The 17,129-nt window shown below is 45.6% G+C and overlaps 1 protein-coding gene across 3 annotated transcripts in view; it reads right to left on the reverse strand.

Moving 5' to 3' along the window:
* Nucleotides 1–17,129, reverse strand: part of LOC134910558 (phosphofurin acidic cluster sorting protein 2-like) — a 327,980-nt gene that overhangs the window by 104,660 nt on the left and 206,191 nt on the right. For all 3 annotated transcript variants that reach the window (XM_063918731.1, XM_063918732.1, XM_063918733.1), the window contains exons 15-16: nt 4,524–4,628; nt 2,956–3,059 (exon numbers count right to left, since the gene is read on the reverse strand). In XM_063918731.1, the coding sequence (XP_063774801.1) occupies nt 2,956–3,059; nt 4,524–4,628 (209 nt within the window). The remainder of the gene's footprint in view (nt 1–2,955; nt 3,060–4,523; nt 4,629–17,129) is intronic.

Consider the following 17,129-nt stretch of genomic DNA (forward strand, 5'->3'; position numbering starts at 1 on the left):
GTCACCACAGAACACACAGTATGACTGGTACATACCGTATCTCTGGATACAGTCACTATAGAACACACAGTATGACTGGTACATACCTTATCTCTGGCTACAGTCACCACAGAACACAAAGGATGACTGGTACATACCCTATCTCTGGATACAGTCACTATAGAACACACAGTATGACTGGTACATACCCTATCTCTGGCTACAGTCACCACAGAACACACAGTATGACTGGTACATACCGTATCTCTGGATACAGTCACTATAGAACACACAGTATGACTGGTACATACCCTATCTCTGGCTACAGTCACCACAGAACACAAAGGATGACTGGTACATACCCTATCTCTGGATACAGTCACTATAGAACACACAGTATGACTGGTACATACCCTATCTCTGGATACAGTCACTATAGAACACACAGTATGACCGATACATACCCTATCTCCGGCTACAGTCACAACAGAACACACAAGATGACTGGTACATACCCTATCTCTGGATACAGTCACAACAGAACACACAGTATGACCGGTACATACCCTATCTCTGGATACAGTCACTATAGAACACACAGTATGACCGGTACATACCCTATCTCTGGATACAGTCACTATAGAACACACAGTATGACTGGTACATACCCTATCTCTGGATACAGTCACTATAGAACACACAGTATGACCGATACATACCCTATCTCCGGCTACAGTCACAACAGAACACACAAGATGACTGGTACATACCCTATCTCTGGATACAGTCACAACAGAACACACAGTATGACCGGTACATACCCTATCTCTGGATACAGTCACTATAGAACACACAGTATGACCGGTACATACCCTATCTCTGGATACAGTCACTATAGAACACACAGTATGACTGGTACATACCCATCTCTGGATACAGTCACCACAGAACACACAGGATGACTGGTACATACCCTATATCTGGATACAGTCACTATAGAACACACAGTATGACCGGTACATACCCTATCTCTGGATATAGTCACTATAGAACACACAGTATGACTGGTACATACCCTATCTCTGGATACAGTCACTACAGAATACGCAGGATGACTGGTACATACCCATCTCTGGATACAGTCACCACAGAACACACAGGATGACTGGTACATACCCTATATCTGGATACAGTCACCACAGAACACACAGGATGACTGGTACATGCCCTATCTCTGGATACAGTCACTATAGAACACACAGTATGACTGGTACATACCCATCTCTGGATACAGTCACTATAGAACACACAGTATGACCGGTACATACCCTATCTCTGGATACAGTCACTATAGAACACACAGTATGACTGGTACATACCCATCTCTGGATACAGTCACTATAGAACACATAGTATGACTGGTACATGCCCTATCTCTGGATACAGTCACTACAGAACACACAGTATGACTGGTACATACCCTATCTCTGGATACAGTCACTATAGAACACACAGTATGACCGGTACATACCCTATCTCTGGATACAGTCACTATAGAACACACAGTATGACTGGTACATACCCTATCTCTGGATACAGTCACAACAGAACACACAGTATGACTGGTACATGCCCTATCTCTGGATACAGTCACTATAGAACACACAGTATGACTGGTACATACCCTATCTCTGGATACAGTCACTATAGAGCACACAGTATGACTGGTACATACCCTATCTCTGGCTACAGTCACTATAAAACACACAGTATGACCGGTACATACCCTATATCTGGATACAGTCACCACAAAACACAGTATGACTGGTACATGCCCTATCTCTGGATACAGTCACTATAGAACACACAGTATGACTGGTACATACCCTATCTCTGGATACAGTCACTATAGAACACACAGTATGACCGGTACATACCCTATCTCTGGCTACAGTCACCACAGAACACACAGTATGACTGGTACATACCCTATATCTGGATACAGTCACTATAGAACACACAGTATGACCGGTACATACCCTATATCTGGATACAGTCACTATAGAACACACAGTATGACCGGTACATACCCTATCTCTGGATACAGTCACTATAGAACACACAGTATGACTGGTACATACCCTATTCTCTGGATACAGTCACTATAGAATACACAGTATGACCGGTACATACCCTATCTCTGGATACAGGGCCTAATTCAGACCTGATCGCAGCTACAAAATTGTTCTCTAATGGGCAAAACCATGTGCAGTGCAGGTGGGATAAATATAACGTGCAGAGAGAGTTAGATTTGGGTGGGGTGTTTTTAAACTGAAATCTAAATTGCAGTGTAAAAATAAAGCAGCCAGTATTTACCCTGCACAGAAACAAAATAACCCTGCAGTGCACATGGTTTTGCCCATTAGAGAACAATTGCTTCTGCGACCAGGTCTGAATTAGGCGCACAGTCACTACAGAACACACAGTATGACTGGTACATACAATATGGGCCTTATTCATGTTTGTAAGAAAAGCAAAAAAAAAAAGCAAGAAACTTTTTGTGTCTGGAACAAACCATGCAAAAAGTGCAAAACATTTAAATTTTTTCTGTGCATGGTAAATACTGGCTGCTTTTGAATGTAGCCCACAAATGGTAGACTGCTTTATTTTTACACTGCAATTTAGATTTCAGCTTGAACACACCCCATCAAAATCTCTCTGCACATGTTACACCTGCCCCCCCCCCCCCCCCCCTGTAGTGCAGGATGGCTTTGTCCAGTTGCTTGCTTTTTTGCAAATCAGAATAAGGCCAAATATCTGAATAAATGTGCCTACATTACATATACAGTATGACAGTGACATACACTATCACTGGATACAAGATACAGCCACTGGGTACATGTGACTACATTACACACAGTACAGCAGGAACATACTCTATACCGCTATAGAACACACAGTAAGATCGGTACTCACTATCGCTGTATGCGGGTGATAATACCGCTGAATGCCGCCTGCACATCAGCAGAGGAGGATGTGGCGATGGTCAGGAGTTTCCCTGATAACTGTTCTCTAAGATACTATAAAATTAGAATGACACATATATATTACATTATTGTTTCTACATTATTGATGGAGAAGAAAATAATTAGATTATGGGGGTGATTGGGGTGATTGGGGTAGACGCAGCCGCAGTAGCGGCTGTACCATCGGTGATTGCACCGGACAGGCGCAGAATGCCCAAGTGACTACGGCCATTGATATCAGTGCAACTGCGTCTTTAGATGCAAAACCCTACTGCAACATGCCCATTACTGTCAGCACACAAACTCACGCCTGTGACTGTCAGCCACAAACTCACAACCCACATTCCTTTAAATCCTTTTTCAGGACTGTGCCTTACCCTCAACAAAGAACACTGGGGCAGATGTATTAACCAGGAGAAGGCATAAGGAAGTGATAAACCAGTGACAAGCGCAAGGTGATAAACCTACAAGCCAGTCAGCTCCTAACTGTCAATTTGCATATTGGAGCTGATTGGCTGGTGCGTTTATCACCTTGCACTTATCACTGGTTTATCACTTCCTTATGCCTTTCTCCAGGTTAATACATCTGCCCCACGGTTACGAAGAGACAGTTTTAATAAAACATGTGTAAGACAGAAGTATTGGAGGAGGGGGACACTTTAATTGAGGCATGGGGAACTTTGGTTTTGAAAACTGTTAGGGTGATATTCAACTATTTATCACGGCTCTGACAGCTGTTGGGCGCCCGATGGAGCAAATCAGCTGCTGCTCCGTTCAGGCGCAAACAGCTGCCTGCGCCACCATAAAGCCGCCGGCAAACCCACCCACCAACAGAAATGACTAGTCTCACACAGGTGTGTTTCCTGAAACAACAGTTAAATTAAATCATTTTAACAGGCATACAATTGGGCTATGGAGGATTATGATGTCTCTCACCTGGCGTGACTGGGGTTTAATAGAAATACACAAATGAATATAAAATGTAAAACAAACAAAAAAACACAAACACACAATCACACAAAGGACTTAAAAAAAAAATACTATATAAAAAATTCAACTCAAATAGACAAATGCAAAACAAGAAACAAGATAACTTATCAAATGAAAATCACCACAATTACCAATCACTTTATGAGGGATACCCCATTAGCACCGTTAATTTTTCGGCCAAAAAAAGGGCTTTTTTTTTCACGATTTTAGCCCAATGGCCAAGCACCTTTAAATGAACATGAATAAAATAGCTTCTAATCTGCAGAGATTTCAATAGAAACCTCCATTAAATTGAACTCGCCATGGCGCATTGCCATTTAGCAACCGCTGGGGATCAATGGCAGATTCATTTTAGACACTAAAACCGCTGCTTAGTAAATGCTATTAATTAGACCTAGAAACTGCTGTCAATTGACGGAGGTTTCTAAATGACACCAAAGCCGCCGCTTAGTAATTTAGCCTTTAATCACCCACATCTCTCTAACCAGGTAATTTCCTATGTGCCCAAACTATTCCGTCAGTCCTTACCTGTCCATGCCAGTCCGAAGTGTTAACTAGGATCACACTCTCTGGAAGCTGCTGCTCTGCTCCCAGAATCTCATTGAGCTCATCAAATACAGACTTTTGGGGGACCTGCAGAGTAAGATGGGTTGCACATAAGTGTTCATAGCGTACAACTTTTTTTCACACGTAGGGTTCTATTCATGAAGCAGTGAAAATAGTGGAGAAGTGAACCTGTGGAGAAATTGCTCATGACAACCAATCAGCTGCTCCGTAAAATTGTATAGTATTCAAATTATAAATGATAATTCAATGCTGATTGGTTGCCATGGGCAACTTCTCCACTGGCTCACTTCTCCGCACTTTTCACTGCTTCATGAATAGACCCCACAATATGAAAATTTGTAGGAAATCAGTGCAATTATAAAACTTTATTTTGACCTTGATGTCAGATCTAGAATGGAACATATTAATGAGGAAGTAAACAAATACAGCCACAAGCAATAAAAGGGTGAGATGTGGGCAGCGGTGAGATTTCAGCTATGCAGCCTTTGGATTAAAAGTGATCATTTAAAAAAAAAAATCGGGATCATACCTACATCCACAAGTCTGCCATGATATTTTATCACTGACTGTCATTGCAAAGACTGTGCTATATAAATGACAGATGATGACTGGTTACTTTTGGCAAATTCTCCACTTTATTTCCCTCCAAGGGTTAACCCTTTATGACCCATTGCATGTTTTTGGTGTATCCCAGGGATGACACTGGTAAAGTAGACGAATGAGGACCTAATTAATCCCCCAAAAATTATTATTATTTTTTTGTAAATTTCATTATTTAATAATTTTTTATTCAATTATTATATAATAATTACATTATTATTAAATTAAACTATTATTGGGGGCGTGGCTTGGTACAGCATGGAGTAGCAGCTTCTTGCTGTAGCTCCCTTAAATTATTCTGAGTAACATCCGGTTCCACTGGTGGATATTCCCCCTGGCATGTGAACTGCTGTGGGATTGCTTACTGTGCCCCCCGGTACCCGTGGACGGAGTCTGGAAGCCACCGTCGAGCTGCTGTGCCGCTGGTTAGTGTGGAGCTGTGTGGCCTCTGGCCGGGACATCCCTGCTGCTGCGACCCGCTCCATGCACCCCCTTCATTTCCGTTCTCGGCTGGTCTCCCTGCACTCCGGCGGCTGTTCCTAACTCAGCGGCTCCCTGTACGGGGCTGCTGCCTGCCTGGGGCTGCTATTCTGACAGCCGCCATCTACTCCTCCCTCCTATAGACGCCTGCTGGGGCTGGCGGGAGTCATTGATTATTGTAATGGCGCTATGTCACATAAGTGGTCACCAGTTACAGGTGCTCCTCTTATATGTCATCAGTGTTGCAGCATTCTGGTTAATACAGACGCTCTCCTGTTATATTATATTTGTGCTGCTTTCTTTTGGATATTACAGATGCTCTCCTGTTATATTATATCGGTACTGCTGATTCTCCCAAATTTTACCCTCCCTCCTATTCTCGTATAACAGTACTGCAGCATTTTGGGAACTACAGACGCTCTCCTGTTATATTGGTGCGGCTGCACTTTCGAAACTACAGACGCTCTCCTGTTATATTATATCTCGATCTGTATATACAAATATGGGGAAGCACGGGTGTGCATCCAGTGCCGCAAAACAACTTGAGAGATTTGCCAGAACCCCACAGTCACCCGCCTCTGATAGTCGCAGTGTTCCCTCGCCTCCCTCTCCTCCTCAGATTGATGATGCGGATGGAGGAAGTGACTCACAGCAGTCTACTCAACAAATCTTGCAGGCTATATCAGCATCGGAGCAGAGGGTTACTGACAAGATTGGTCAGGTCCAGATTGATGTCTCCATGCTCCGTCAGGACCTACAAAAAATTAGGGAACGGGTTGGCAAGACTGAGCATCGTATCTCCGACCTTGAGGACGTTACTAACCCTTTACAGAGTAAGGTGGATGATCTCTCGTCTCAGATGGCCACCATTCAAGCTAAATTGTCTGATGTAGAGGGGCGGCTGAGACGCAATAACGTTCGCTTTGTGGGGCTTCCTGAAAGGGCTGAGGGCACTTCTCCTGAAAAGTTCTTGGTGGATTGGCTGTGCAGTCTTTTTGCTAGAGAAGCTTTTAGTCCTCAATTTGCAGTGGAACGGGCTCATAAGCTTCCTCCACAGCCTCCTCCGCCTGGAGCCCCTGCCCAGACCTTCATTGCTCGCTTCCTTCATTTTAAAGACAGAGACACTGTTCTACGCTTGCCACGTTCTGATGGTCCCCTCCAGTTTGAAAATCATTCTATATCTGCCTTTCCGGATTTCGCTCTGGATGTAGAAAAATCCCGTGCTCAATTTGTACAAGTCAAGTGTAAATTGCAGGACCGCAATATTCAGTACTCAATGTTGTTTCCGCCCAGATCGGGTCGTTCATGACTACAATACTCATTTATTTACCAATCCGCGTGATGCGGAAGACTGTCTTAGGGGCAGCCTCGAGCTCCGCGTTGAGGGTTACTTGTTGCAAACTTGGCTAATATGACCTAACTGTTCAGTATGTTTCAATATTTCTTTCGACTGCATTTTTTACGTCATATCTGCACTGTGCATTATGTTATAGGGTTTTTGATGGTTTACTATATATGCAGGCGTACACATATGTGCATATTGCTTTTGGGGTACGTCTAGGTATATGTGCATTTGTACACTTGGTTCACCAGGGAAACAAATATTCGAATTAGCTAGTTTTATGCTGGATATAGTGGTAGGGACTTTTTCTTACACTCTGTCAATTTGTTTTGTTGTTTGATTTAATGTAAGTTTGTTGTAATTGTTTTGGTATGGGTATCAGGTATGCCTCAGGTTTTGTAAGTTATATGGGGTGGGTTAGGGAAGGGTTAGTTTTTTTTTTTTCTTATGTCATCACCGCTACTGACATTTGTTTATGTCTGCCCACCTATATGGTGGTGAGAGTCAGTATTGTGAATGGTATAGTATTGTTTCATGTTAAGATGCTGATGGTGTTCTGTGGAATGTCCTCTGTGTGTGGTTATGGAGGCCACGGTGTCCTATGCCAGTTGTTGCGGCGCTCCTCGTCTCTGTCTTCTTTTCATCCTGTTTGCTATCTCGGTCTCTTGATTCTTTATGGCTGCTGTTGATGGGGGCTTCACCTGCTTGCCTGGAATGTTCGAGAGGTCGATAGTTTTACCGCAGATCAAAAAATATCGGGCAGATATAGTGTGTCTCTCAGAGACACAATTAGCAAGCAGTAGGGTCTTGGCTCTTAAAAGACCTTGGGTAGGGCACATGTATAATTCCACGTTTTCACATAATTCTAGGGGTGTCTCTATCCTTATTAAAAAATCGATTCAGTTTCAGAGTCCAGTCAAATTGATAGCCACAGCAGGTACATCTTTCTTCGTGCATCTGTCAATCGAATCACAATTCATATACTAGCTATGTATATCCCTCCTTCATATAATAATGAAGTGCTCCGTCAGGCAGCTACATTTATTGTTCAGTCTCCAGCTACACCAGTAATTTGTATGGGGAATTTCAATAATGTTATGGACCACTACTTAGAGCCTGCTTTTCATCCCCTTTCTCCAACTCCATTTGCACGGCTAGTCGCAGAGTTGGGGTGGGTGGATATATGGAGATATCGCAATCCCTCTGTTGTTCAATATTCATGTTATTCCACTTCTTTCCATACTATGTCACACGTAGATTTGGTTTTAATCTCCCCAGAATTGTCTTCGGATGTAGCGGATATAGCCTATTTGTCTAGAGGAATTTCAGATCACTCTCCTGTGCTACTTACATTAAATACGCTTCAGGCCAAGGGGACCAGGTTTTGGAAACTTAATCCTTTTTGGCTGACCTTAATGTTTACTGACCTAGACTTACTTGCTGATTGGAGGGGGTTTCAGTCCGATAACTCTTCGCATCCAGACCTCTTAATTAGACATGACGCTTTTAAGGCTTATATTAGAGGCTCCTCCATTAAACGCATTTCTGAGATCAAATTGTTTCATAGACAAGAGGAGTCTCGCCTTGAACGGGTATGTCAGCAGCTGGAGGCCCAGTTTATCCTCTCTCATTCCTGTATTGATAGAGGGCTATGGCTGAATGTGCAGAGGGAGTGGACGGAATATCTTTTTGAGAAATCCAGGCGTCGATTGCTATTTTCTAAACATGAGCACTATTTCCAGACTGAAATAAGAGGTAGATATTTGGCATATCTAGTGAGGGATGAGTCTACTGCTAATAATAAGAATTTACTTACCGATAATTCTATTTCTCGTAGTCCGTAGTGGATGTGTAAGGACCATGGGGAATAGCGGCTCCGCTGAAGCTAGTTCTTTTTTGGAAGAAAATCGACAGAGCCGAAATTTGAACCTTAATGGACCCCAATTTCAGGCCCATAGATACTCCTGTTTGCAGGAAATGTAGGAATCGACCCAGTTGAATTTCCTCCGTCGAGCCTTACTGGCCTCGCACCACGCAACATATTTTCGCCAAATGCGGTGATAATGTTTTGCGGTTACATCCTTCCCGGCCTTGATCAGGATAGGGATGACTTCATCCGGAATGCCTTTTTTCTTCAGGATCCGGCGTTCAACCGCCATGCCGTCAACGCAGCCGCGGCAAGTCTTGGAACAGACAAGGTCCCCGTAATGTTGTCCGACTGGATCAACACCGGCTGACCTTGAAGCAGAGGTCTTGCTAAGCTTAGAGCATTGTAAATGGCCCTTAGCTTCAGGATATTTATGTGAAGTGATGTCTCCAGGCTTGACCATAAGCCCTGGATATTCCTTCCCTGTGTGACTGCTCCCCAGCCTCGCAGGCTGGCATCCGTGGTCACCAGGACCCAGTCCTGAATGCCGAATCTGCGGCCCTCTAGAAGATGAGCACTCTGCAACCACCACAGGAGGGATACCCTTGTCCCTGGTGACAGGGTTATCCGCTGATGCATCTGAAGATGCGACCCGGACCATTTGTCCAGTAGGTTCCACTGGAAAGTCTTGCGTGGAATCTGCCGAATGGGATTGCTTCGTAGGAAGCCACCATTTTTACCCAGAACCCTTGTGCATTGATGCACTGAGACTTGGTTTGGTATCAGGGAATCGTCCAAGTAAAGGATAACTAAAATTCCCTTCCTTTGAAGGAATATCATCATTTCGGTCATTACTTCAGTAAAGACCCGGGGTGCCGTGGACCCTCCCTACGGCAGCGTCTGAACTGATAGTGACAGTTCTGTACCATAACCTGAGATACCCTTGGTGAGAAGGGTAAATTTTGACATGAAGGTAAGCATCCTTGATGTCCCGAGACATCATGTAGTCCCCTTCTTCCAGGTTTGCAATCACTGCTCTGAGTGACTCAATTTTGAATTTGAACCTCTGTATGTAAGTGTTCAAAGATTTTAGATTTTAAAATCGGTCTCACCGAGCCGTCTGGCTTCGGTACCACAATAGTGTGGAATAATACCCCGTTCCCTGTTGCAGGAGGGGTACCTTAATTATCACCTGCTGGGAATACAGCTTGTGAATGGCTTCCAAAACTGCCTCCCTGTCAGCGGGAGACGTCGGTAAAACAGACTTTTTGGAAATGGCGAGGGGAATACGTCTTGAATTCCAATTTGTACCCCTGAAATATTACCTGAAGGATCCAGGGGTCTACTTGCGAGTGAGCCCACTGCGCACTGAAATTCACTGAGAACTTGTAAAGCCCTAGCGTCATACTGAGGGCTTGGCAGAGGCGGAAAAGGGTTTCTGTTCCTGGGAACTGGCTGATCTCTGCAGCCATTTTCCTCTCCCTCTGTCACGAGCAGAAAAGAGGAACCCTTTTGTCCGCTTGCCAACCAGGACTGCGCCTGATAATACGGCGTCTTATTTTGAGAGGCGACCTAGGGTACATCCCCTTTTTTAAGGCAATACTTCCAAATGCCGTTTGGAATCCCTGACCACTTTACTGGTAGAATACAACGCACTTATACTTGATGCCAGTCGGCAAATATTCCGCTGTGCATCATGCATATATAGAAATGCATCTTTTAATTGCTCTATAGGCAATAATATACTGTCCTTATCTAGGATATCAATATTTCCAGTCAGGGAATCCGACCACGCCAACCCAGCACTGCACATCCAGGCTGAGGCGATTGCTGTTCGCAGTATAACACTAGTATGTGTGTAAATACATTTTAGGATACCCTCCTGCTTTTTATCAGCAGGATCCTTAAGGGCGGCCATCTCAAGAGAGGGTAGAGCCCTTGTTCTTACAAGCGTGTGAGCGCCTTATCCCCTGTTGGGGGTGTTTCCCAACGCACCCTAACCTCTGGCGGGAAAAGGTATACTGCCAATAACTTTTTAGAATTATCAATTGTTATCGGGGGGAAACCCACGCATCATCACACACCTCATTTTATTTTTCAGATTCAGGAAAACTACAGGAAGTTTTTCCTCACCAAACATAATACCCCTTTTTTTTGGTGGTATTCATATTATCAGAAAAGTGTAAACATTTTCCATTGCATCAATCATGCAATGAGTGGCCCTATTGGAAATCACGGTTGTCTCTTCACCGTCGACACAGGAGTCAGTATCCGTGTCGGCGTCTGTATCTGAGGTAACGGGCGCTTTAGAGCCCCTGTATGAGACGTCTGGACATGCACAAGCTGAGTAGCCGGCTGTCTCATGTCAACCACTGTCTTTTATACAAAGCTGACACTGTCACGCAATTTCAACAGTACATCCACTCAGGTGTCGACCCCTTAGGGGGTGATAACACTATTACAGACACTCTACTCCGTCTCCACATCATTTTTCTCCTCATACATGTCGACACAAACGTACCGACACACAGCACACACACAGGGAATGCTCTGATAGAGGACAGGACCCACTAGCCCTTTGGGGAGACAGAGGGAGAGTTTGCCAGCACACACCAGAGCGCTATATATATACAGGGATAACCTTATATAAGTGTTTTTCCCTTTATAGCTGCTGTATTGTTTATACTGCGCCTAATTTGTGCCCCCCTCTCTTTTTTAACCCCTTTCTGTAGTGTAGTGACTGCAGGGGAGAGCCAGGGAGCTTCCCTCCAACTGAGCTGTGAGGGAAAATGGCGCCAGTGTGCTGAGGAGATAGGCTCCACCCCTTTCTCGGCGTCCTTATCATCCGTTTTTCTGTATGTTTTGGCAGGGGTTAAATGCATCCATATAGCCCAGGAGTTATATGTGATGCATTTATTTTAGCCATATAAGGTTTTTATCGATTTATTGCGTCTCAGGGCGCTGCCCCCCCAGCGCCCTGCACCCTCAGTGACCGGAGTGTGAAGTGTGCTGAGAGCAATGGCGCACAGCTGCGGTGCTGTGCGCTACCTTATCTGAAGACAGGATCGTCTTCTGCCGCCGATTTCACCGGACCTCTTCGCTCTTCTGGCTCTGTAAGGGGGCCGGCGGCGCGGCTCCGGGACCCATCCAGGCTGAACCTGTGATCGTCCCTCTGGAGCTAATGTCCAGTAGCCTAAGAAACCCGATCCACTCTGCATGCAGGTGAGTCCGTTTCTTCTCCCCTTAGTCCCACGATGCAGTGAGCCTGTTGCCAGCAGGTCTCACTGAAAATAATAAACCTAAACTAAAACTTTCACAAAGAGCTCAGGAGAGCCCCTAGTGTGCACCCTTCTCGTCGGGCACAGAAATCTAACTGAGGCTTGGAGGAGGGTCATAGGGGGAGGAGCCAGTGCACACCAGGTGATCCTAAAGCTTTCTTTAGATGTGCCCAGACTCCTGCGGAGCCGCTATTCCCCATGGTCCTTACGGAGTTCCCAGCATCCACTAGGACGTCAGAGAAATAGGTGGTCATTCCGAGTTTATCGCTAGCTGCATTCGTTCGCTGTGCAGCGATGAGGCAAAAAAAACGGCACTTCTGCGCATGCATATGCGGCGCAATGCGCACGCGCAAAGTAATATTACAACGGTCAATGCAGTTTCACACAGGGTCTAGCGAAGCTTTTCAGTCGCACTGTTGGCCGCAGAGTGATTGACATGAAGTGGGCGTTTCTGGGTGTCAACTGACCGTTTTCAGGGAGTGTTCGCAAACACGCAGGCGTGGCTGGGTAAACGCAGGGCGTGTTTGGGACGTCAAAACAGGAACTGAACAGTCTGAAGTCATCGCAAGCGCTGAGTAGGTATTGAGCTACTCTAAAACTGCACAAAATAATTATGCTGCCGCTCTACGATCCTTTCATTCGCACTTCTGCTAAGCTAAAATACACTCCCAGTGGGAGGCAGCATAGCGTTTGCACGGCTGCTAAAAACTGCTAGCGAGCGAACAACTCGGAACGACCCCCATAGTTCAGAGCATACAAAATTCACAAGGACAGTTATGCTATTCTGGGGAGGAGATTGTAGAAGTGTTTCGTAGTTACTACTCTTGTCTGTACACCTCCAAGGTCGCATATACAAACGAGCAACTGCAGAATTATTTGGACCAAGTTGTATTGCCATAATTGCCCCAAGACACTATTGAAATCCTTGATGCTCCGTTTACATTGGAGAAGGTTGAGGCGGCAATTTCCTCGTTTCCAGCCTCTAAGGGCCGAAACACTCGAGGCGGCTGGCGCCGCCCGGCAAACACCCGGCCGGCTATAAACCGCTGCCGTGATGTAAAGACACATGCAGCGTAATGTGTCCTTACACACGGCACGGTCCCGGCCCGGCTGCCGGGTTGCAGCCGGGTCTCACCACTGGAAGGTCCGGCTGCCGGGCGGGCGCCTGGCCGTCTTTGCAGCCAGTAAACCGTGTGTGTGAAGGGGAGCTTTCACACACAACGGTTTTTTCCCAAGCCGTGTCTAATGCTGAGCATGCGCACAGCATCACACACGGCTCAAAGCCGTCCTGTGTGAGAGACTCTGCCGGTTTCTCCCGGATGGCAAAAAGCCGGACAAGTTTGTCCGGCTTTTTGCCATCCAGGAAAAACCGGAGTGTGTGTTACAGCCCTAAGGCTCCTGGATGCGATGGAATTCCTGTGGAGGTGTACAGAAAAATGTAAGGATTTTTTTGTTCCTTATTTGTTAGATATGTTTAACTCCATTTATGAGCTGGGATCCATTTCTCCTTCTATGTGTGAAGCAATTATTATTGTGTTAGCTAAGCCCGGGAAGGAACCCACTTTGCCGGGGTCATATCGGCCCATTTCACTTTTGTACACAGATATTAAAATATTGGCTAAAATTATAGCGCTTAGATTGAATTTGGTTATTAATTTAATTATTCACCCCGATCAGATGGGATTCATGCCAGGGAAGTCTACGGCTCAAAACTTGCGTAGATTATTTTATCACTTACAGAGAACTGATGCGGTCGGGTCGTAGCTATATATGTGTGTACGCGTTTCTACACGTGGGGCACGTTGCGGTATATCAATATATTTATTCTGCTATCCTATGCCTTCGCAGAGATGAGAACGTATATACACATATACGTGTATTGGTCTACGATAACTTGCATTGCCAGCTCTGGGTCGAATGGACAAGTGCTGCATATGTATTTCTTATTATACAAATTTAAATTGGGAGCTTGTTCTGGTCACTAATATATGTGGGCTACATTGGATGTATATTTGAGCGGCGGATGACATAATGTAATTGTTTCTGTTCAATGTCTGTATTGTCTTGTTTTGTTATTGTTTTCTTTTTCTGTATTGAAATTTTCAATAAAGAATACGCAATTTAAAAAATAAGATTTTACTCACCGGTAAATCTATTTCTCGTAGTCCGTAGTGGATGCTGGGCACTCCGTAAGGACCATGGGGAATAGCGGCTCCGCAGGAGACTGGGCACAACTAAAAGAAAGCTTTTAGACTACCTGGTGTGCACTGGCTCCTCCCACTATGACCCTCCTCCAAGCCTCAGTTAGGATACTGTGCCCGGAAGAGCTGACACAATAAGGAAGGATTTTGAATCCCGGGTAAGACTCATACCAGCCACACCAATCACACCGTATAACTTGTGATACTATACCCAGTTAACAGTATGAAATATAACTGAGCCTCTCAACAGATGGCTCAACAATAACCCTTAGTTAGGCAATAACTACATACAAGTATTGCAGACAATCCGCACTTGGGATGGGCGCCCAGCATCCACTACGGACTACGAGAAATAGATTTACCGGTGAGTAAAATCTTATTTTCTCTGACGTCCTAGTGGATGCTGGGAACTCCGTAAGGACCATGGGGATTATATCAAAGCTCCCAAACGGGCGGGAGAGTGCGGATGACTCTGCAGCACCGAATGAGAGAACTCAAGGTCCTCCTCAGCCAGGGTATCAAATTTGTAGAATTTTGCAAACGTGTTTGCCCCTGACCAAGTTGCAGCTCGGCAAAGTTGTAAAGCCGAGACCCCTCGGGCAGCCGCCCAAGATGAGCCCACTTTCCTCGTGGAATGGGCTTTTACTGATTTAGGATGCGGCAATCCAGCCGCAGAATGCTCCAGCTGAATTGTGCTACAAATTCAGCGAGCAATAGTCTGCTTAGAAGCAGGAGCACCTATTTTGTTGGGTGCCTACAGGATAAAAAGCGAGTCAGTTTTCCTGACTCCAGCCGTCCTGGAAATATAAATTTTTAAGGCCCTGACTACGTCCAGTAACTTGGAATCTTCCAAGTCCCTAGTAGCCGCAGGCACTACAATAGGTTGGTTTAAGTGAAAAGCTGATACCACCTTAGGGAGAAACTGGGGACGAGTCCTCAAATCTGCCCTATCCATATGGAAAATCAGATAAGGGCTTTTACATGACAAAGCCGCCAATTCTGACACACGCCTGGCCGAAGCCAAGGCCAATAACATGACCACTTTCCACGTGAGATATTTCAAATCCACAGTTTTAAGCGGCTCAAACCAATGTGATTTTAGGAAACTCAACACCACGTTGAGATCCCAAGGTGCCACAGGAGGCACAAAAGGGGGCTGAATATGTAGCACTCCCTTTACAAATGTCTGAACTCCAGGCAGTGAAGCCAGTTCTTTCTGGAAGAAAATCGACAGAGCCGAAATCTGGACCTTAATAGAACCCAAGTTTAGGCCCATAGTCACTCCTGACTGTAGGAAGTGCAGAAAACGACCCAGCTGAAATTCCTCTGTTGGGGCCTTCCTGGCCTCACACTACGCAACATATTTTCGCCAAATACGGTGATAATGATTTGCGGTTACTTCTTTCCTGGCTTTTATCAGCGTAGGAATGACTTCCTCCGGAATGCCTTTTTCCTTTAGGATCCGGAATTCAACCGCCATGCCGTCAAACGCAGCCGCGGTAAGTCTTGGAACAGACAGGGCCCCTGCTGTAGCAGATCCTGTCTGAGCGGTAGAGGCCATGGGTCCTCTGATATAATTTCTTGAAGTTCTGGGTACCAAGCTCTTCTTGGCCCATCCGGAACCACGAGTATCGTTCTTACTCCTCGTTTTCTTATTATTCTCAGTACCTTTGGTATGAGAGGCAGAGGAGGGAATACATAAACCGACTGGTACACCCACGGTGTCACTAGAGCGTCCACAGCTATTGCCTGAGTGTCCCTTGACCTGGCGCAATATCTAGTTTTTTGTTTAGGCGGGACGCCATCATGTCCACCTGTGGCCTTTCCCAACGGTTTACCAACAGTTGGAAGACTTCTGGATGAAGTCCCCACTCTCCCGGGTGTAGGTCGTGTCTGCTGAGGAAGTCTGCTTCCCAGTTGTCCACTCCCGGAATGAACACTGCTGACAGTGCTAAGACGTGATTCTCCGCCCATCGGAGAATCCTTGTGGCTTCTGCCATCGCCATCCTGCTTCTTGTGCCACCCTGTCGGTTTACAAGGGCGACTGCCGTGATGTTGTCTGATTGGATCAGTACCGGCTGGTTTTGAAGCAGAGGCCTTGCCAGACTTAGGGCATTGTAAATGGCCCTCAGTTCCAGAATATTTATGTGTAGGGACGACTCCTGACTTGACCAAAGTCCTTGGAAATTTCTTCCCTGTGTGACTGCCCCCCAGCCTCGAAGGCTGGCATCCGTGGTTACCAGGACCCAGTCCTGTATGCCGAATCTGCGGCCCTCTTGAAGATGAGCACTCTGCAGCCACCACAGTAGAGATACCCTGGTCCTTGGAGACAGGGTTATCAGCCGATGCATCTGAAGATGCGATCCCGACCACTTGTTCAAGAGGTCCCACTGAAAGGTTCTTGCATGGAACCTGCCGAATGGAATTTTGCTTCGTAAGAAGCTACCATTTTTCCCAGGACTCGTGTGCACCCGAGATAGTGCTACTCTGACCAACAACTGCTCCTTGGACCTCGCCTTTATAAGGAGATCGTCCAAGTACGGGATAATTAAAACTCCCTTTTTTCGAAGGAGTATCATAATTTCTGCCATTACCTTGGTAAAGACCCTCGGTGCCGTGGACACTCCAAACGGCAGTGTTTGGAATTGGTAATGGCAATCCTGTACCACAAATCTGAGGTACTCCTGGTGAGGATGGTAAATGGGGACATGTAGGTAAGCATCCTTGATGTCCAGGGATACCATGTAATCCCCCTCCTCCAGGCTTGCAATAACCGCCCTGAGCGATTCCATCTTGAAC

The sequence above is a fragment of the Pseudophryne corroboree genome, chromosome 4 (assembly GCF_028390025.1).
Source record: "Pseudophryne corroboree isolate aPseCor3 chromosome 4, aPseCor3.hap2, whole genome shotgun sequence".
Taxonomy (NCBI): Eukaryota; Metazoa; Chordata; class Amphibia; order Anura; family Myobatrachidae; genus Pseudophryne; species Pseudophryne corroboree.